The following is a 23,103-nucleotide window of genomic DNA, read 5'->3' as shown; positions in this document are numbered from 1 at the left end:
ATCAATCACATGCCAATGGAGTGCCAACATTTTTTTATTAATTCAATTTCATAATGCATACATTAAATTCTTGGTAAATCTGCAAAGTACAAACATTAAATTGAATTAGACGGAAAATCTGTGCAAACTGTTTAGACTTCAGAAACATCTTCAAATATAACATCATGAACCAAACTGGCCTGCAGAGTAAGTACAAAAAGATTCTGTACAATTTTTTTTTTCTGGAAACAATAATAAAACTCAGAAAATGGTCCTATATATGTTTGGTTTTTAAATTCCAGTAATACATTACATATTCATGAGGGAGTAAGTGATTGATTAGTGAGTTCTTTGATATTAAAATGATTATTTTTGGCATAATCACAGTCCTATAAAAGTGTTTATAAAGACGATCATGTCCTCGTTCAAATACCACATGACCTCCAGCAGATGCAGCAGCCTATCAGTAATTACATTTGATGTTGCAATGGTTACATCAGCTCAAGTTCTGCAGTAATGCTATCGAGGGGTCATAATTAATTTGGTAATTCATGGCCCCTTTAACTAGGTCATTGCTTTTCAATACTTTTTATATTAACATGCAATAACATAAATAAAAAATTCTGAAAAACTATAATAAAAAAACAACATAGCAACTGTTCACTACAAACACGATTCAATGCCTTCCATGATCAACTCTGAAATGAGTTTTATGGGTTGTTTTCAAAGTATTAACACAATCTTTTTCAAGCAGAGATATGCACGTATTTCAGTCACATAAGAGCTTCCTTGTGAGGTCACGTTTCTCCAGGAATAAATGAAGACGGTGCATCTGTAAACAGACCTCACTGAACTCCTCCCACTTACAGAACAGCGGAAACAAAACTACGCAAACAAAAAAACTGTACACCAAGATTACACATTCATGTGGAGTAAAAACTTCAGCTGTCTTCAAACTTAAATTAAGGAAATCCTGTCAAAACTCCACATGATACTTTTTGCTAAATTCATTTTTCCATATTTGCCGCAGCTGGCAAAAGTTCAACGTCTTGGCCTGAGTTCCTTCTGTAATAAACAACTGAGCTGCATGTGCTACACAACCTAGAAATTAAGTGTGCTTTAATGTCACGATTCACACCATCTGCTGCAAAATCTAGCCCTCAAACAAAGGCACAAAGCTGATAGTATAATGCTGATGGGCTTGAGGTTTGAAAAAGTGTTAATGAATGGGTAGAGGACCTAAAAGTTGTTGGATATCACTGAATACTACATTAAGTTTTCCACAAATATAGTACATTAATATAAGATCAAAAAGGAAAGTATTGCACCTTCTGAATTATCTCAAAAAATACATAACTAGAACTCATACATTAGTTGAGGTTGACGCTTCCGTGTAGTGAATTTTACTTAACGGAGGAACACTTTCTTATCAAATAATGCATTGCACTTGCATGTTAATTCAGATCAGTTAACATCTGCAGCTGACAAAAGTGCATCTTGGGTAGAAACACCTGCCAAACTTTTTTGGTAAAAAAAAAAAAAAGTAGTAGTAATCCCAGAGATTAACCAGTATAAATACATGATATATTGGACAGACAAAAACCTGAAGGTCATCGTAAGGTATTTTGATCAAATAAATGTGCATTTCGGAAAAAAGAAAATGTGTTAGTCACCGTGCAATAAAACCTGGTGAAAGAGTCGTTGAGTTCAGTCGGAGTTTGGTGCGGAGAACTTGAGAGTCTGTGCGGATATGAATGCAGGTTAAATAAATCCACCGCAGCGATGTGCTGCAGGTCATTTCCATAGAGATGAGATGATGATGCTGCTAACCTTAAGGCATTATATCTGAGGGCTATGCGGTCTTGCACACAAGGTCTTAGAACAAGAGAATCCTTAAGAGAGGAAAAATAATCCTGGTGCCATTCCAAGGTCCTGTAAGGAGAGAGAAACCAAACTTGTGTAAGAATAAATGAACACTGGAAAGATACATTCTCTGAATATACAGAAGGAACGCAAGTATCCATTTAGCAAACACTTTGATCCACCAATAAATCTTTCAAAAAAAAGTTTCAATGGACGCGATGATGGGGAATGATGGGGAGATAAAAGACCATGTACAGTGGGGAGAACAAGTATTTGATACACTGACGATTTTGCAGGTTTTCCTACTTACAATTACAAAGCATGTAGAGATCTGTAATTTTTATCATAGGTACACTTCAACCGTGAGAGATGGAATCTAAAATCCAGAAAATCACAGTGTATGATTTTTAAATAATTAATTTGCATTTTATTGCATGACATAAGTATTTGATCAGCTACCAACCAGTAAGAATTCCGGCGCTCACAGACCTGTTAGTTTTACTTTAAGAAGCCCTCCTGTTAATTATTAAACCCACCAAATTAATTAATTATTTAAAAATCATACAATGTGATTTTCTGGATTTTTGCTTTGTAAGTGCAAAATCGGCAGTGTATCAAATACTTGTTCTCCCCATTGTATATACATTTTTATATACTGCGATTCCAGAACAAATTACTCTTATAAACAGGTTTATTTTTATGAATTGTTCAATAATACAAACACAGGAGTTAAGGGGCGTTCGCACCAAGTAAAATAAATATAAATATATATATATAAATATATATATATATATATATATATATATATATATATATATATATATATATATATATATATATAAATAAATAAATTATATTATATTATATTATATTATATTACATATATATATATATATATATATATATATATATATATATATATATATATATATATATATTAGTTCTAATTCTATGAGAATAGGGAAGTCCACATCACAACTGTAACAACAATGATACCAGGAAGGAACAATATCTAGGAATCACTTTCAGAACAGATTTTTTTTTTTTCAGCTTATGAATGATAAAAACATTCACAGCCAATCAGAATTCATCCAACCTTAAAGAATTTGAGTATTTAGCACACTTATAAATATACAATGTCTTTGTCTGTTGGTGTGGATGCTAATATAGTTATTGTTCACACAACATGCTTTGAGCAAGCAAGACATGCTGCTGCTGTACAAGCATTCATGAATCGCCCCCATAGCCGATCTATACAGGTGGAGCTGGGGAAGGTGGAGGGTTTCTGAAAGCGTGCTGCAAACTGCTACAGCACACAATAGGCAAGGTTTAAATGTTGAGCAGCAAGCTTTGAATCAGTCTGATGAATCCTCCACTGAATGAACTCACTGAATCAGTCAGAGCGGTTACTGAATCAACATTTGACTCACTAAACATCAGTGATGTTTATCCAAATATGCAAGTTTCACATACCAGAATTTTGTGAGACTTAAATCACTACATAAAATTGTATCAATACAGTTAATTTGACAATGTTTGGTTAAAGATATACATTTACACGTTTTTTTAGTAATTATATTTGAAAAATAAACAACATTAAAGTATTTAGAAAACACTGATTCAAAGCTACAAAACTCTTGCCCAGATCTTAGGGGAAAACTCTTTATGTTGGGCTTAAAAAAGCAAACTTTTGAAAACGGGTTGCAAAGTGCAAGTTTTTGAAAAAGATACCATATTCATCTCAGTGTAACGCTTATTTGTGAAAACGGTGATGTCATGCGCATGTGTGTTCAGTCTATAGGCAAGTAGGGTTTCTTTACAAAGTGATATCGCCAACTACTGGCCTGGCATTATTAATAAAGTGTTTTTAGTCGTTCCACAGATCCATGTGAACGGGGATCATTTTGACAATGTTGTTGTCTGTACACGAAAAACGCGAAAAAACTTTTCTGCTTTTAGAACATTGTTTTCGTGTAACCGTACTCTTAACCACTACAACACACACACTTCAAACTAAAGCAAAGTCTTACCTGATTAGGACTCATTCTCCATGGTAACAGAAACAGGCTGACATACCTCTGGAAGACAATTCCACATCAGTCAGTTTCATAAATGCATACATTTCCCTCACATTTTGATGTAATCGGTCAACTACATTAGGGAGCAAACCGGTGTACATTAAGGAGCAGTGTGTCTCCTTCATTAGACTTTTAGCAATATCTAGTGATAAAAAACCCCACCATATTTCACAATGTTCTCTAGCAATATAAAGGGTGTAAAAGCTCCGCCGTGACGTACCTATGTTTGCAGGACTGCCGTCTTTCAGCTCCTCAGAGTGCGTATGGTTGCCTAGGAGAAGATTCTGTGACTCATTCAGAGGTCTGGGGTTTGTCTGTCCATCAACAGTGCTGTTACCATAACAACCATTATGTGTCAGTCACAAACACTTATGGAGATTTCCACTGCTCCAAAATAAACCTCACCCTGGATTATATTTTACTATTAACAGTGACGCTCTGAAGACATTTCTGGGAAAACAGACTTCTAGAATGTCTGAGTTTAAAAGAGAATACACATGATCTAAAGGAAAAAATATGCATGGTTTAATTTGTTCTCATGACAAACTGCAGAATTATACTGCCATTAAAATGACTAGAGGAATTGTAAACAAAGTAGATTGTAATTACCATTTAATGGCCTGGTGTTCAACATTGCCTTGCTCTGAGTCAACGTTGACTAAGCGAGTAGGGAATGTGTAGCCATCGCCTGAACTAGAGAGGAAAAAACAGCTACTCATGCAACCATAACTTGCCACACAACACTGAATGGTTTCTCATGAGGGTGCTTATAATCTTACAATTAACATTAAACTAAAATTATCATTTACTTTCTTAATACACATTTCTGTATGTAATTATGAATGATTCATTGGTGCATATTATTAATAAAAAAAGTTTGTTTGTTTTTACCTGCTGTAAATGGGTATGCACCACCATAGCTTCTGGTCCCCGAACACCTGGGTGACATTCTTACGGAAGCCCAGAGTGAAGCCATTTTTATCTGGACCATTTCTGAACACCGGTGCCCTGAACGCCTCTGAAACAAAGGATGAGAGATTAGAATGAGGTCTGTTCCTGTTCTCAACAAATGACATCCTCTTCTTTTGAACAAACTTTGGGAGGAGTATCAAACCTCATTGTAGGGCACACAAAAGTTGTTGTTTTTTTGTCTTGAAATTTACCTAAACATTCTTCATAAGTACGCTCACAATCCAATTGCCCACATTCATTTACATTTGACTTTTATGAGCAAAGATTTATTTGTTGTCTGAACATGTGACTGCATTTTCCACCAGTAAAAGATAATGATGCAAAATAGGTCACAATATATAACTAAGAGATAGGAGGACTAGCAGGTCAAAGAGTGACAGGGAAAGCAGAATATGAACCTGGACAGGAATACGATGAGGAAGTAATTAGAAACTAAAGAAACGATACAGTAAATACAGTTATTTAGTGTTTGCAGTGAAGAAAAAAAAATTAAAAAAAATTCGCAATGTAATAAACAACAGCTTATAATAAGAAGCAAGTTATAATAATAATGATAATAATAATTTTAATGGCTAGAGATAAACTAAACTAAAAAAAAAAGGAGGAAAAAGGAGGAAAAGAAAATAAAACATAATAAAAAACATTTAAACGGTTGCAGATTAATTAAACTTTAGAGGTGAAGGATTAAGAGAAGCAGGAGGAGGAGGAGAGGAAGAAAAAGGAGGAGAAGGAGAAGCATGAGCAGGAGAAGAAGAAGAAGAAGAAGAAAGATGAAGAAAAAAGAAGAAGAAGATGCAGCAGCAGCAGGATGAGGAGGAGGAGAAGGAGAAAAAGTAGGAGTAGGAGGAGAAAAGAAGAAAGAGGAGAAGAAGAAGCAGCAGCAAGAGGAGAAGGAAAAGCAGAAGGAGAAAAAGGAGGAGGAGAAAGAAGAGAAGGAGAGGAAGAGAAAGAAGCAAGAGGAGGAGGATTAGAAGAAGCAGGAGGAGGAGATGAAGAAAGAAAAGAAGGAGAAGAGGGAGAAGCAGAAGAAGAAAAAGGAGTAGTAGTAAAAAAATGAAGAGAAAGAGAAAGAAGCAGGCTATACTAACATCTTACCTATAGTGGTTCTGTTTTTTCCCACCAGCCACAGATGGTAGCTGAAGAGTGACAGGATACTGATGAAGAACATGGCCGCCACGAAGAACAGGAACAACACATGGAACTTTGCATGAGTGTCTGGCAGATGATTCTGTTGAGTAACAAAATTACATTAAGTATTCCATTTTAGTTTGTAGATCAGTATTTCACTACACTACAAAAGGCATATTCAGGCAAGACCCTCACTCACAGGTCATTGTAAGGTGCTATTCTTTGTAAAGCTGTACAAATACATTTAATTGGCAGACGATTTTTTGAAATGTGAAGTGTGACATTTCTTAGAATCAGCAAATGAAGTAAACAAAATAACAGACACTCCACGGTTTGGTCGGGAAAATATAGTCCCGCCCCAAACTCACACCACTGGTTGAGCCAATGTTGCTGTCAAGCTGTCTCTGAATATTAAGCTAGGATAGGGAAAAAATATTTTAACCTTAAAAAAAAATAAAAATAATACACACATCACTTTTAAAATCGTTTACTGGCATTAGATGTAGTTGCAGAGCTCAAGAAAGTCTGTTCATCTAACTACGTCAACACTTAACGTCCATGTCTGGTAAGAGCTGATTGTTGTGCCTCTAAAAAGCATCTGTATGATTTAATATGCTAAACTGCACTCTTTATAGCAACACTACTGGTTATTTTCATCAGTAAAAGAATGCAAAGCAAAATGATTCAACAGTGCAACACAAAACAAACGGCAACAGTCAAAACAGTGCAAAGCACGCGTGAGTGGTTTACCTCCGGGCAATGCTCTATAGCCCTCCGTCTGCAAAGCTTCAGACAAAGTGTTAAAAACAGACAGAATGTTAGAAGCAGACACATTTTCTTCCATCTTTCTGTGTCTCAAAAACACACAAAGGTCCTCGCGTAGCATTTAAGAATATTAAAAAAGTTTTAGTGAAAAAATGGAAATCTATTATTATACTGGTGCATATAAATGAACACAAAAGTTTGGAGTTTGTAAAAAAAATGTTTTTAAAAGAAGTCTCATGCTCAGCAAGGCTGCATTTATTTGATCAAAAATTCATTTAAACCAACAATATTGTGAAATAAGATAATCTCTCTCTTTTTAGCTATGGGAAAGAACCATATTCATCAGCAGAGTCACTCAAATCCAAAGCACAACCAAAACAATGTTCTTCCACAAAATGCATGCAGTTTTGTTTTTTAACAGCTAGAGGGCCGAAAGATGCAGTGTACCTTTAGGGTGTTCACACTTTAAAATGAACCCTGGTGCGATTGCTCAGTTACTGCGGTTCATTTGAAAAAGTGTGAACGCTGCCATCCGAACCCTGGTGTGCACCAAACAGCAGACCGAGACCGCTGAAAAGATGGGTCTCGGTCTGCTCCCAAACGAACTCTGGTGTAGTTCGAATGAAATATGAACGAGACATGTAAACGAACCAAAAATGCGTGTGTGTGACGGAGGGATTCCTGCCACTGTTTTGACTCCTTTACACATTTTATAAGCTCTTCACGATTTCTCAACAGGTCAAAATACCATCACATGTAGGTAGCCTACATGTTTAGCACATACAACGAGCACATTTAGCCTAGCACACAGCATTGTTTTGGATGTTCGGTGAGTTCCGTTGTGAAATATACGTAATAAAAGCCGACCAATCAGGTTACGAACATATCCTTATTCTTTTAGGTTCATTGTTAAAATGCCAATGTGAACACTAAGCGGACCAGGACTAAAACCTAAAAAAAAAGTTTTACGAACGTTTTTACGAACTACAAGTGTGAACACACCCTTAAACCCAAATCAATGTTTATTTATAATAAATAATTTATAATAATACTTATTTATTTAGCATGTAGCTGTGTAATTAAGCAGGATATAATGAACTAAATAAATCTAAAATAATAGAATAAACCCCAACAGGGCAATTCGTTTATTTATCTTTGTGATATTACCACCTGACTGTACGTTATTGTTTCACATAATTGTTTAGGTTATCTGCAATTCATTTTCATGCAGACAGAAAAACAGATAGATGGAGAGACACACTGAGGTTGGCGCTCCGAAATAGCACAAGGTGAGAAGCTAGAAGTGTGAGAAATGAGAGGAATCAGATGTCTTTGTGTGAATGTGTGGACTTACTGTCCAGAACTGGATAAAGTACTGCAAAACTGTGGCGGCGATGTAGACGCAATACAGCATAGAGTATGCCAGGAACAGCACAAAGAACTTGTAGTTGGAGAATCCAACACAGTTATTAACCCTGAAAGACACAGCAAAGAGTCATTATCTCTCTGCATAGTAACACAAGCACAAAAGGTGACAGCTTACGTGTAGGGCTGGGTATCGTTTAAAAAAAAACCAAAAAAAACACCGATACCGATACCTTGACTTCGATACCGGTTCCTGAACGATACTTTTTTCGATTACAATTTTATGAAAATAAAAAAATAAAATCTGTTTTAACAACATTACATTACCTCAAAAAAAAAAATTTGTTTAATTTTTTCAGTTTGTTGAACTTTTTTTACACTCATATTTTGAGTCTGAGTCACTTTTGATCTTTTCCACATATTTTCCATCTGGGTTAGGACGCTTACACACACAAACACACACTACAGCCTCACGTGCAAGCCACGTCTTTTTGGGCAACCACGTAAACTAGTGTTTTTCCACTATAGCCAATCATGCTGCATGCACTGACGTTTACGAGATTAACCCTTAGGTATCGAAATTTGGTACTGAAAAACAAGACAATGTTTCGATACTCGATAGTATCGAGGCAATTTGGTCGGTGCCTAAAAAGTATCGAACTCGATACCCAGTCCTACTTATTTGACAACATAACTTAAGGTAATAAACTGATCGCAGCTCCGGATGCACGTACCATGGACAGTGGTGATCCATTTTCAGCACACATCTGGGGAAAACAAAAAGATCAAAATAAAATGTGCAAATCCAAGACATACAAGATAACTATGGCTGCATCCGAAATGGCATACTTCCCTACTATATAGCAGGCGATAAACAGTATGTGACAAAAGAAATATGTCCAAATTCACAGTAATCAAATAAAAAAATTTTTTTTAAAGTAGGCAAAAAGTACCCGGATGACCTACTACTTCTGGTGAGATTCTGAAGTGTGCATACCATGGACACTTTACTATCCCATGAGGCCATGGGAGAGGATTTATGAATGGCGAATGTAGTACATCCAGATTACATTCATAATACACACATTCATACTACATACAACATACTCTTTTTAAGCGGTCATGAAGTAATTACGTGAAGTAATTAAGTACCAAATCAGAGTATGTGATTTCAGACATAGACTGTGTTTTTTGGGTGGACTCACTTGTCGCAGGTAGAGCAGTGATGACATCTGTCTGGTTTGATCAGCTGACAGTGATCACAGTAACGGATAGCTGAGGAGGGAAGAGGATTTATAATTCAGAATCAATTCATCAATTCATAACTCCGAACTGTATTTTACTAGTATATAGATGTTTAGACACCAAACCATTAAAAAAAAAAAAAAAAAAAAAAGTTTGAGGTCAGTAAGTCAGTAGTTCTTTTTTAAAGAAATTATTTAAGCTTTTATTTAGCAATGATGCATTAAACTGATCAAAAGTGACAGTAAAAACTGAATCAACGGTTTCCACAAAAATATTAACCAGCACAACTATGTGAAAGAGAAATGGTGGTGGTTGAGGAGATTCCCTCTTCCACGTAAAGTGTTTTGAGTGGTGAGAAAAGTGCTATATAAATGTAATGAATTATTATTAATGAATTCATATAACTGAATTCGGGATTGCACGCTGTCCGAGAAGCTGCTCTCTGTGTGCGCGCTTCAAGCGTGTGTGTGTCAGACAGAACGAGTCCCACAATGAGTTGTTTTCCACAGCTTTTTGTGCTTAACTCTTTTTAAGACCAAGCAAGTCACACGTAAGTAACAGTTGCGTGCCCAGTCTATTCTCTGCTATATGCGTCGACCTAAAACTTTGACTTTTCACAACTTTTTGAAGTAGCGTATCACAAGCCGTTGCGATATACATATCATGATATGTACATTTGCGTTATTTCGATATATTGCGCAGCCCTAATAAAAGACTTCATTCAAAAACATTTACGACTCCAAATTTTTTAACAATTGTGTATAAGAAAGACAACCAATCACACTTCAGTATGCAAATAGATACAGTGGAGTACAAAAGTCTGAAATCACCAGCATTTAATATCACATTTTATCAGAATAGCAGTTTGAGTAAAAAGTTGAAGCAAAAGTTAAAGTTAAACATTTATAAAAAACAAAAAGTAGGAGGGATTTCAATGGCGTTGTATTTTTTTAAGCTCACCCCCAGATCCTGTGCGTGTATATACGGGTAAATCTCTGGCCACTCTTTTCAGGATTTCCTGTTGGGCCTCTGGTCTCTCCTCTTTCTCATACAGCTCTTTTTCAGCCTTAGGGAGACAGAACTAAGAGAGACAACAGGATGTAAGATTGTGAGTGTGAATAGACTAATATGAATCTGCATATGCAACCAAAATCAACCAGAAACTTTCAAATAACTTTTTAATACTATTTTTGCCATCTTTATTGGCAAGATAGATATATGCCAAGAAATTATTTGACTAGCACTGTCCAAATGAGCTCAGTGTGTTAGAGCAAGTGTGCTAACTGCTAAACCACGCCACACACCCCACAGGCAGTAAAAAATGCAAGAACATCATTTTTTTGGGCTTTCTTCCTCTTCTCTTCTCTGTCATTACATTTTGTGGTAATAAAACTACAGAGCAGCCAGAGTTTAAAGGCTCCCGCCGCTGCTGCTCCTCCTCCTCCAGATGTGAGGAACATAACCGCATACACATTACACGGGCCCAAGACGGTGGCACCCACACCCCGGGGTGGCGGTGCCACCGGCTTGGGCCCGTCATCGCTGCTCGCAGCTATATTTTTCATTTTATTTTTTAACATTATTTCATATTTATTATTTTCTTTTAATAGTTTTTATTTTAGTAAGCAATAACAACACTGGACCAGTGATTCTCAACATATCTGTTCTGATTGGGTCCCAAATGAGAAGGGGGGGGGAACCAATGCTACAAGCAAATAATAAAATGCCTAACCACCAATAAAACTAAATAAATAAAAATGGAAAAAGTAATAGACGCATCTATCAAACATTATATTAAACAAAGTTTTTAATTGTTCTTGACCTCAAAGCGTTTTGCTACCAATTTCTACGATACTTTGACAGGTTATACAGTACAACTTTCCCTCATTCTCAAAATCCAGACACTGAACTACACAAAGTAAAATAAAAAAAACAGGGCAGACTACATTAAATATTTAATATGATATACTGTTGGGCCACCACTTGATATCTAAACTTAAAGCAAGACCTGGGCCCTGAGGCAAAACTAGTAAATAAAGGAACGAGAACAGAAAGACAAAGAGACAATGACAGTACCTCTTTTGAGGGGATGGCAGGCTTGGAAATGATGGTCTTCCAGTAGGACCATATGAACATGAAGAAACAGAGGTGAAACACTATGAGATAAAAAACTGCGAGAGAAACAGAATGAGGGGAATTTTAGAAAAACAAACGACAATTCATACTTACTTTATAAACCAAAAAAAAAAAAAAAATGCTGTTACTTCATAACAGAAATGGGATGTTTTGTTCATTCTGGTGTGACAAAACATGTGACTAATAACAGTAGGAGGCCAGATTAGCCAACAGAAGAATTTGTTAACTGCTTTTGCAATATTGTGCACTTGGTTTTACTGGCGTTCCTCTTACCTTGCTCCTCTGTGTTAGTGATTGTGTCTGTAGAGAGAAAGAAGCAAAGGTCAATCGGCAATCCCATCAAGAACAACTGGCTTGATTCACAAAGCCATCTGCTGAGTGCTGGGATACTGCTAATGCTCTCTCAGCTCCCAACCACCCAGTTCCCTCCAGTTATGCCAGAGCGCCAGGCGACTGGTACTGCCATCTGGCAGAGTGCTGTCAGAGAGAGCCTTGTGTCCATCACGGATGGAGAACCCCGGTTGTCATGACGACTCAAGTGACTGACAGATGCGTGTCGTGATGAAATCTTTTATTCATTATTTTGCTTAAATACATAATTGTATTTCATTAAGTATTTCAATAAATGTTGAAATATTTATTTTAATAATCAAAAGTACTTCCAATGTCAAAGTATGTAGGAGGTTTAAATGTGCACAACATATTGAATGTTTAATCATTTCCATTTTTTCCCACTTGGTTATGTCTCATTAGTGTTACATTGTGTTGTTATTTTATTGAGCTATGATTTAATGTGAATCATATGAATGTCAATTAATCTTTTATGTGAATTTGTCACTGGTATCACAATCCTTGTTTCATTTGTGAAATAAAAGAAACTCAACAACAGAGCAAAAGTTAATTTGAGATTTTACTTGCAACTCTCCATCATGGAGTCATCCCGTCAGATTTCTAAAAGGATTTACAAACCTTTATAGCTAAAAAGAGAGGGGAATCAATAAGGAAGGGTTTGCAATATATCACTGTACTTCACTAGGGTAATAAATGGACCGGAACACACAATGAAGTGAGTATTTTTAGAAGCTGATGGGAAAGTAATAACTGGGTGGAACTACAGAGAGTGCAGCGATCACTGTGAAGTGGTTAACAGCTGTAGTTAAAGGCTTAAACAGCATATATGTTTTCAATCATTTATGTTTCACACTTTAGGCTATATCTAAAAAATATATAATTTATTCACTTAAGGAGTTCACCCTTAAAATCCAAAAAAAATATTACAGAATTTAAATGTTTTGGTTAATTGTCCATTTAAATAGTCCTGCGGTGTGGATTTAAAGAAAATTTAAGAAACGTTAAGTCTATTTAACAATTAATGAGATAATTGTGCATATACTATAGTTAATTATACAAGACTGAAATTATGATGTAACGTTATATCATACCATGACACTGAAGACAAGTTCCATTGTCACTGTTTGACAAACTAAACAATGTATAAGTCAGAAATCTTCCTCGATCAGATTGAAGTGAGCTTTATGTTACTGAAAATTAATAAAATATTCGCCATACTTTTCAGTACGTCAGCTTGTCAAATCAAGCCTCTCAATCAGTTTAACACCTGGGCTTAACGCTCGAGCTTGAATTAACACTGTACATACAATAACTGGAATCTAACCAGTTCATTCATGGCTTTCGACGTGAATTATGCACATAAACAAACACTATACAAAGAAACCGAGCTGAATTTCGATTCATATCTGGTACCAGTCAGTCACTGTCACTTCCTTCCACCACTGCAACAACTAGCCATCAACTTTTATCTACTGTGTGTTACATTCTACCAAGTCTACTAGGGTCGAAACTTACATATACAGAGCTCCACCACGTAAGCGTAGTAGGACCAGCACACGACCAGGTTGATAAAAATCACAGGTATCCAGGATAAGCCCCGTTGACAGCATCTTACCGCCTGAGAGGGCGCCATCTTTAATCCGACCCTCGTCGGAAAGGGTGTCGGTGACGTCACGGCACGAGGCTCGTCCGATCGACGCGCTCGGAGAAAAACAAAGAGCTGCTTAACACCAGCAGCACATTAATTTCCCATTATCGCCCAATTAAGCGATAAGTATTTAATTTTTAAATCAATAACACAATAAACATTCAATTGTCCTCCCATATGTAGTTTTGTTGTATTATGTGACAATTCCGAGCCTTAGGAAGAACCCAAATGAAATCAGCATTCACCTTTCTGCCATTCTGCCTTGCATCTAATCGCAGTTTATTTAAATTATTTTATTTCTTCAATGACGTGAGATTTTAAACCCCTATGTATTGTGTTTTGATGCGTGTTTATCTTATTATATATAAAATGTATGTACAGTGGTGTTTTCAGAAAACTAATGCTCTTTTTAGTGATGAATTCAGTTTTTTTATTTAATTAAATATTTATTTTATTTAATACATATATATTTTAATTTTTAATTTAAAAAAAATCTATCTTAGCAGGCCTTCTTAAAATTACTTTCAAAGGCAACGTGCTTATGGCTGTTTAAATGTGCACGTTGAACGTTTATTCATTTGTTTTTATTTTTCTCACTTCACTTGGTTATTAGGCTAATTGGTCATTGGTGTTACATTGTTGTTATTTTATTCTACTATGATCTATTACTAGGCTACTTATATTCATATTTTATGAGAATTTGTCACGTTTCATGGCACGTGAATTAAAAAAATATAATGATGTGCACCATGTATATTCATGTAAAATAATTTATATTCATAAAAAAAAAACAGAATTATCTATTCTGATATCATGGTGACTAGTAACCTTTATTATTATAAAAAAATAAAAATATCACAATAATCTGAATATTTATTAATTACAAGATCCATGCAATGAATTAATTAGCATAATAAACTCAAAAAACACCTCAATTCACTTGCCCACACATAGGCTACACACTCAGTACTCTCACAATACCATCAAACAATGCCACTCAACCCCGGCTTAGTCCAAGCAAAACATTCCAATGTATTATTTAAAATAATACATTTCAGTTAATAACTAAAAAAGTAGAAAACAAGTAATGATATATATTTGTAATTTTCCTGCAACTCGCCATCACGTCAGCAGAGGGAAGCAGCGCAGTAGTTTCAGCATCACTGTTGTTGGTCTCCCATTGAGACAGTGTAGAGGTGAGAGGACTTGAGCGTGGGACGCAAAAATCAATATTGCAGTCTGGATGGATTTGAATCACCCAGCTAAATTTAATCTAGTTAATGAGTTAGACTGGATGTCCCAAGAGTCACCTTCATCAATGTGGTACTCTTCATTTGTGCTTAATTTGATTCATTGTCAGTTTGCTGGCTAGGTGGGCTAGATAGTAGGCCTAAGTCGGTTTATTTGTGAGTTTTATTAGATTCGTTTTCCACCCTGTGCCCTGTCCTGCAGGGGGAATTCCAACATTGATGCCAGATGTGGTTCATTTCTCTGCACTGTAGAAAACAGGCTCCTCTGGTCCTCTCTTTCCATATCTGCTCTTCTCTTCAGGAGGTTTCAGAAGTGAGTTCGTCAGAGAACCAACAAAACAAAGAACAAATTGTCTATTCCTGCACTTACGTGTGATAAATAGATCTTGTGCTGAGCCAGATTTAGAACTCTTGTTTTTGATAAAATTCTCTCTCTCTCTCTCTCTCTCTCTCTCTCTCTCTCTCTCACTCACACACACACACACACACACACTGTCTCACTCAGAGCACTTAATGTAAATATAATGAGTCATTTTTGTAAGGCTATTAAATTTATAGTGACTTATATTCAGTACAGATTTATTTCAGATGATACAATTAAAAGCAGTCTTGAGCATCTATTGACTGTAATGTGACTGAGTGGTTTGTATTTACACACTTGGATGATATGGTTATCAGTAGTTTTTATTGATGAATCACGCTAGCACAATTAAAATATGCAATGCTTGAAATCTAAACTCACTCTGAAAAATCGACAAATTCTTAATCTTACCATCATATATAGCTGAACTAGCCTTCTTCCTCTGGGTGGCCTAGCTGTGAATTTTGTAAATTTTGCAAAAACGATTTTCAGCACAGCAGAAACTTGTCTTTAAAGTCGGCATTAAATGAAAATTCACCCTATTTTCTAAATGGATGTTACTGATCTTATTGTGAATTATTCATTCGTGCATGTTTCATTTACGAAACATTTTTATGTTTTCATTTTTTTTTTTATAAATAATATAACTCTACCTTCTGTTAAATTAACTCAGGAGTTATCTCAGGTGACGTATGCCTGACTTTTAAACCAATCAACACCCCATGGATTGAACCAAGTCCCCACCCTACATTTTTGTTCGATAATCTGTTTCACTCCTATGTACATCACAATACAGAAGAAAACATTTTTAATTATTTCTGAGCCTCCTTTAATAGGTAGGAGATAGGTAGTCTCAGCACAGAGTGTGTTGTTCTGTCTGGCGAGTCACCCCTGTTTAGTGAGCCCCAATGAAAGCACCACTTAAGGGATGAATGAATTCATTGTTTTGTTGCGATGAGGTGAAGGAAGGAGGAAAGAGGCCTGTTTTAAGAGAGAATACTGAGCAGATAAGGACAGAAAAGTAGATGTATACATGAATGGATGTAGAGGGGGTGTCATGCACCTACTTCAGAGGGGACACCAGTGGCGGTCCTGGGTCACTTGGTGGTGTACTCAAGACAAAAACTTAATTTTTCGATAACAAAATGTAGTAAAAAGAAATGAAAAAGGTAAGTACATTACACAACAGTCTAGAGAGTACGAGAAAAATATTGAAACTTATTGTAAAAAGAATCAAAATACATAATTAAATTAATACATTCAATTAAATTTAAAAAAGGAAAATAAATAACGATTATTCAATTTCATATTTGAAATAATTCAGTTACAAAATAAACAAGTTTTTTTCAAAGAAATGGCTCTTTTCTAAAATAATTAGAAGAATGTATTTATGATTTTCTGAAATATATGGGCTTTCTAAACACATTAAAACAATCATATTCAAATATATTGATATATACTGATATTCTGCTGCAGAATTTGACACTTAAAAAAAAACAACCTAATCATACTTTTTTTGAATCCATAAAAAATGGTTGTGCAGGAGAAGAGAGATGGGTATGGTATATAATCTCATATGTAAAAAAAAATAATAAAAAAAAGACAAACAGGGAGAGAGAATTTCTTTACAAATAAGGAGATCATGAAATACAGCCAGATCCAGAGAGACACTGATGCAGAGATGAAGATACTGGGTAGGAGAGGTGGGCTAAACTTATGATGAGATGAACGGTGATAAATAAAAATAGTCCTCAAGACCCCAGCAAAATAAGTGTGACAAGCAAAAGGATGGGCTACAAGAGCATGTACTGATGAGAATTCCTACGAGAATTATGTGTGTGTGGGAGAGAGATTGTGGGTGGTTGAGTGGGAGGGGCATAAGAAGAGAAGGAAGGTTATTAGAGAAAGACAGTGAATATGAGACGACAAGAGATTGGGAAAGAGAGGGAAATTACGGGAAAATGTTTAAGTCTTGACCAATCACAGCCATATTCATTACAAAATTTCAATTTCAACACCCTTCCAACATGTCCTCCCTCTAATGTACAATACACAGGCTTGGAGTGGTAACATATTTCGATCAGATTGATATTTTGAGCAGCTTTGTTGTAAATCTATCACAGCAGGGATGCTGTAACCAAGCCAGTTGCTGCCTGTGTTGTCCTTTGTCCCATATGCAGCAGTGATGCTGATAGCAAGAGAACACAGTCAAAAATAGGAAGGATGAATCTGCATGAGTAACTGAGATGGGAGACATGGGAACACTTGGATAAAAAGAGGGAGTGGACGGGGAGAGAGAGAGAAAGAAGGAAAGAGGGTAGGATGATGACAGCCCCTGGCTCCGCTCCATTGCTGACGAAAGCTGCTTAGACCCTCAGTTGCTATGGTGACCAGCTGGAGCAGCCAGAGGAGAGGAACAGAGAAAGAGAGGGAGAGGGAGGGCGGAGGCTAGAGAGGGAGGAACAGAACGAGAGAGAGAAAGAGGGAGAGCTTGAAAAAAGAGCAATAGACAGAGGGAGGGAACGAGAGTGAAGACGGAGATAGATACACATTGCTAGCAAAAACAGTCTATAGAAATATAAAGGGAAAAGGTAATTTATTTATTTATTTATTCTTATCAGTTATATTTCATTCATCTGAGCGTGAGGTTACAAAGAGAGAAAGTGTGAGGGTAGACCGAGACATCGAGACGAAGGAAAAGACACACTGCAGTGGAGCTGGAATATGGATGCACAGTCTGAGAGCTGTGAACCACCGCCATGTGACCCTCAGCCTCCAGGTAAAATCAGAAAAGCCTTCAAACTGTTTGGCAAGCGGAAGCCTGGGAGCAGCGTTGCTAGCATCTTCTCCATGCGTGGGAAAGGAGATGGAGGCCCTAAATCACCGCCATCAAATAGCAAAACTCTGGATGGATTAAAAGAGCCTACTGCCCCAGAAGCAGAGGCAGAGCAGGTGGATCTTGACCAGGAGGATGAGAGTCAACAGGAGGACGCTCCAATGGAGGAGTTCACGAGCGAAAACATGAATTCAGAAACCACCCCTACTCGGCATTCCATCTCTTCGCTCACCTCTGCTAAGTCTTTGAGCTTCCTCAATATGCTTCGCAAAGGCCGGCGAGGATTGACGGGAGAACGGCAGGCTCAGACCGAGTCTCAGAGGCCTGGACGCCAACGGAAGGGCCTAAAGGGATTGTTTGGTACAGTACGCTGGCGTGGTAAAGAGAAGGAGGATGAGGAGGAGGAAGAGCCTCAACCTGGCCCTCCCCTTCTTGCTTCCCGTTCCAACAGTGTTGAGATTATAAAGGAGAGTCTCACATTAACACCTGGGCCTCCGCCTCGCTCTGTGGAGGAGACAGAGGAAAAGCTTCTTACAACACAAGAGGGACCTACATCATCTGAGGACTCTACAAAGGTGAGCGGGGTGAACAAACCTCCAACAAATGAACGCTTGAGCACATTGCTCGGAGATATCTCATCAATTTTGAGCTTTGATTCACTGACGGCATGTGGAGATATTGTAGCAGATGTTGAGGCAGAATGGGTCAAAGCTAGCAGTAGAATGGAGGGAGCACCTAGCACGCAGAAAGTGGATAATTCTGAGACGACTTCATCTTCTACAACTTCTACAAGATCAAAGCCTAGTCCTTCTCCTACTTCTACTCTAAGCCCCACCACCTCTTTCAAACCTTCCCCTATTTCAGCAACCAAACCCACCCCTTCACCCACCACCACCAAACCTTTTCCCAGCCCTTTGACAAAACCTGCAGTCACCTCAACGTTCTCTTCAGTGACCAAAATGTCACCATCTATGCCTACTGGCCCTATTATCCCTACCCCAACATCCAGCCCTCTCGCTAAACCCACCCCTACATCATCAGCTACGCCCATAACCCAGCCTACACCAACACCTATCCCAATACCTCAAGCCACTGCAACTTCAACTACTCCAATTATCCAACCTAAACCAACCCCTACATCTGTCTCCACTACACAGCCTGCCCCAGGCCCTTTATCAAGCCCTACAAACAAACCTATCATTTCCCTAGCTAAACCTGCCCTGTCCCCTGAATCTAGCCCTGAAATCAAACCTGCCACACCATCTAGTTCCACAACTACCCCCATGACCAAACCTACCCCAACCTCTACACTCATTCCTCTATCTCTCTCGACCACTACTTCTGAAACCTCCCCCTCCCCCTCAATTAGTTCTACCCCTGAAACTTCTGCTGTTACCAAAACTGAACCTACCCCAACCCCTGTGACTAAACCTACCCAAGTATCAACCCCTGCAACAAAACCCACTTTGGTCATTACCCAAGAATCCAAACATACTGCGTCTACCTCTGCAACCAAACATACTCCTTATCCACCACCATTTGGTAAACCTACCCCAGCCCCTGCACCAACACCAAGACCAAAACTTGTAACAACATTTGGATTATCGACAAGCCGAAACACTGCTCCAATTTCCAAGCTTGAGACAAAACAACCCACAGGACAAACTTCAAAATCTAGTACCCACACTGGCACAACATCTGTAAGAAAAGCCTCCATCTCTGAAACGGCTGCTTCTGTTGCTAAACTTCCATCTGCTGTTGCCCCGTCACACTCTACACCCATGCCTGCTCCTATTCTTACCTCTGCCACCATGAAATCACCCACGGTTACTTCCACACCACACTTTCCTGTCCTGAAGTCTCCTCCAGGTATTACTCCATCCTTCATTTCTTCAAAAAGAGCAGAAGATGATGTCAGTTTGAGGGAGGACCTGTTAAGACAAGAAGGAACTGACAATAGAGACTCAGCAGCTACTCAAAGCATCAGCAAGGCTGTGAAAAGGGGCCCTGCAACAAAGCCCACAACTCTAAGTAAGATCCCTGTTTGTGGTGGAGGCAGACCTGCTAAGCTGCATCATCGAGATTCCCAGCCAAATGGAGAGGATGACCACTCAAATCTACCAACACCGGTACATGAAGAGGAAAGTCCGTTCACTCTCTCACGGGAAAGCAGCAGCAAAGAGGCCCTCAGCGATGTCTCCACAGAATCAGGGGCTGTCACCCCAACCCTCTCCCACAGCCAAGAGGACATTCTTGATGGCAAACTTAGTCTCCAGACACATCCAGCAGCTGGTGCAACAAGTTTAACCCGGGAGTCTAAGATCCCCATCAAACACGGATCTACTGCAACCTACCATTCTGTGCAGGGGAGGGCAGAAGCTGCACGCTCCAAGATACCAGTGTCCAAAATGCCCGTTCGTCGGACCAGCAATAAGCCTGCACCAACAGCTACAGCTGCCGTCATCCGAAAGTAACTGACATTCTAATCCTGCCTATGACAAAACCCTGAAACATTCCACTTGCAACAGTTTTCTCAAGAAATACTTTTTAATATATTCGGTCAGGCAACACTGTGCCTGGTTTACGCCTTTTTGCAGCAAATATCCTCACAGGAACAACTGGATTGTTATCATTATTTGAACTATTTTACACACCAGTGTTAATCACACAATTCTTTCATCAGCTGGGTGTTTTTATTCATATCATTCTAGAACAGACTGAAGCTGGATTCAACTCTGTGTGCCACCAGGAACAGATGCACATGCACAGGCCCTGTCTAAACGATCCCCATGGCAACCAAACATGCCAATTAAATGGCAGGCACTAAAGCACAAGAGCCCTCACCTGGAATCCAAAGCCATGTAGACCTTCTCTGAAGAAACAATAAATGCATCCATCTATTATCTCCGGCATCATCCATAATGGTCTTTTGTGGTGGTTAAAAGCCTCAGAGAAGAACAAGCAATCCAACATCGAGTCTTGTGGTTTTTGTCCAGGTCTACAACACACTAGAGGGGCCCAGTATCATCACAAAGGTGCTTTTTTCTTATCTTCCTGGACTGCCACAAAGAAAAAATGTTTTGTTACAGAGCAATTGAGGGATCTTTGTAGCATTTGTTACTTGGCCTTCTTTTTTAGATTTTCTTGTCTGGTGTCTTTTTTCAAATTTTTCTTTTTCAAGTGAACTTTGTGGATCAATGTTAGTCTTCTTGGAGCTCCCACGTGTTGTATGCAAACAAACTGGATATCTTACCTGTACAGTTCATGCCAAGACAGGATATTCCACAGCATCTTTTGAATGTATGTAGCAGAACGCATGCCCTACTTTTTCAACCAGATGAGCCATCGCACTCCTCTTCCTCTCCCCACAGATGTCCTTTTCTCACTGTTTTTTAAACACTGTGTTAAGTCACACAGTGCCTGTCAACTGTAACAAATGTGTATGTAACATGTCATCGAAGAACCATGAGGCATATGGATCTAACTCTATGGATTTTTCTTTCTGCCTGCACTGAACTTTTGTGTGAGACTGCATTAAAGAAGTCTAAGGACAGTAGAGGTGATGTTTCACAGGCAGTTGGTGTTATAGGTAAGCGAAGACTTTCATGGATAACAGTGGTATCAAGTTTTGGATTAATAGATCCTTTTCTTTCGAAGTTGCCATCACATGCACATGTTTAATAGAGGACTATTTTTGTGTGTATGAGTGTGTATATGTGAATGAGTGGGTGTGATTATCTTAATGTCACATTATTTCCTATTTAATCAATAAAATGTGATTATACCTAGAACGGTTTCAGTGTCATGCAGGGTGCTTTATGGTATGGGAATCGATTGCATAGGACAGAATTAGGTTGTGAGAGACTGGCGGTGCAGTACATTGCCCTCTGTAGTCACATTATGTAACCATGTTACTCTTTGGTTCGAAGACAGTCAGTAGATGTGGATCCCCACAGAGCTTTCCACTATAAAGACCCAGACCCCCACCACTGGCAACCACCCCCACCCCCAGCTTCCTCTGAAGTGCCATGCTGCTGGCCTGAAAAACCCACTGACCTGAATAGCAACCCTCATGAATGTCAGCATTTCCTGGTCAGTGAGCTGTATGCTAAGATGCTAATACGCTATAGAAATTCCCACCACGCAACCATGCAGCTGCTGTATGCAAATGATATGTTTCTAATGGGTTGTTATGCTGTGTCTAAGAGGAACGAGGATACAGTTATTTAAATGAGGGAATCCTCCGCCTTTATAAAACTTAATTGAGGGAATGAATGAACACTGAAATGGGGGAACAGTGCTGCACAGAGAGAGAACGAGAATGAGACGGAGAGACTGTGGTACAGATGGGGAGAGAGAACAAGGAAGGGGAGGGCAGAAAATAGCAAGCCTTTTGGTTCCATCACAGCTGTGTTTTTTGACAGTCGTGACATAACAAGAAATGCTAAAAGCAGAGTGTAAGGCATACACTATATTAACACTACAGCTCTTTGAAACTCATACTATTGAAATCAAACAACAGCAATTGATATTTGTAAGGACAGAGATTCAATCGGGTGTTGATCTCCATCACGGGGTGAACAGAGGTAGAGAGAGTTTGCAAATTTCCCATAAGGAATAAGACAAACAAAGGATGGAGAGAGACAGCACAAACAAGGCTCTGTTGTCCAAATCAGAGCCCAGGGCAGTAGGACTGTTTAACTGGAAAAACACGAGGTCTTCACCACTTCACAAGGTGATTAGCCAAAGAGCAGCTCACTGTTAATGGAAACCGTCCCTTGCTTATGGATCTGACACCCCCCTGGGGTCTGAAGATGATGAAAGGCATACGCACTAAATGGTCTGTTTTTCCGTCACAGAATGTGCTGCTCTAAACTCTGCAAAACCTGAGGTCTGATTGTGAATATGAATAATGATGATGATCACGTAGCCTCAATTGCAAAAATTAAAGCGAATCATTGTAAAGCGAAAATGTCAAACGCAGCCTGCAGTCTGATCTAAGGCAGAAAAAAAAAAAAGATGTGTGCACAAGATAAATCTGGCATGAGGGTCCTATTTTGAGCCCTAGCTCAAAATAGGATGAAATTGTCTAAATCTAATGGAATATAGTCTGGCATGCTAATGCA

At 38.3% G+C, this 23,103-nt stretch overlaps 2 protein-coding genes across 3 annotated transcripts; one reads left to right on the top strand and one right to left on the bottom strand.

The window, feature by feature from the left end:
- Positions 1-16: 16 nt before the first annotated feature.
- Positions 17-13,537, bottom strand: zdhhc20a (zDHHC palmitoyltransferase 20a). Of its 2 annotated transcripts, XM_084104881.1 has the most exons (14): positions 13,398-13,537; positions 11,805-11,831; positions 11,472-11,566; positions 10,356-10,476; positions 9,356-9,425; positions 8,885-8,917; positions 8,140-8,260; positions 6,771-6,806; positions 5,988-6,120; positions 4,812-4,938; positions 4,530-4,613; positions 4,141-4,250; positions 3,873-3,920; positions 17-1,911 (listed from the first exon to the last, which is right to left on the bottom strand). In XM_084104881.1, the coding sequence occupies exons 1-13, from the start codon at positions 13,513-13,515 to the stop codon at positions 3,877-3,879; spliced, it is 1,119 nt and encodes a 372-aa protein (XP_083961007.1). In that variant the 5' UTR covers positions 13,516-13,537; the 3' UTR covers positions 17-1,911; positions 3,873-3,876. The 2 variants fall into 2 exon arrangements, with proteins under 2 accessions (XP_083961007.1, XP_083961008.1); XM_084104882.1 differs by lacking the exon at positions 6,771-6,806.
- A 4,041-nt stretch (positions 13,538-17,578) lies between these two features.
- LOC311076504 (uncharacterized protein) lies at positions 17,579-21,758 on the top strand. The gene has a single exon (XM_084104793.1). It carries the CDS (start codon positions 17,866-17,868, stop codon positions 20,449-20,451), a length of 2,586 nt encoding a protein of 861 aa, XP_083960919.1. The 5' UTR covers positions 17,579-17,865; the 3' UTR covers positions 20,452-21,758.
- Positions 21,759-23,103: the final 1,345 nt, after the last annotated feature.

The sequence above is a fragment of the Abramis brama genome (genome assembly GCF_963993115.1).
Source record: "Abramis brama genome assembly, chromosome: 25".
NCBI classification, from domain to species: domain Eukaryota; kingdom Metazoa; phylum Chordata; class Actinopteri; order Cypriniformes; family Leuciscidae; genus Abramis; species Abramis brama.
This window is presented reverse-complemented; position numbering and strand designations above follow the sequence as displayed.

Excerpts from the sequence above, each read along its gene's own strand:
- zdhhc20a (XM_084104881.1), bottom strand. The coding sequence starts at position 13,515 with ATGGCGCCCTCTCAGGCGGTAAGATGCTGTCAACGGGGCTTATCCTGG. Across the intron at positions 11,567-11,804 it reads CACTAACACAGAGGAGCAAG|TTTTTTATCTCATAGTGTTT; the intron begins GTAAGAGGAACG and ends TTTCTCTCGCAG. Across the intron at positions 4,614-4,811 it reads TGCATACCCATTTACAGCAG|TTCAGGCGATGGCTACACAT; the intron begins GTAAAAACAAAC and ends TTTCCTCTCTAG.
- LOC311076504 (XM_084104793.1), top strand. The coding sequence starts at position 17,866 with ATGGATGCACAGTCTGAGAGCTGTGAACCACCGCCATGTGACCCTCAG.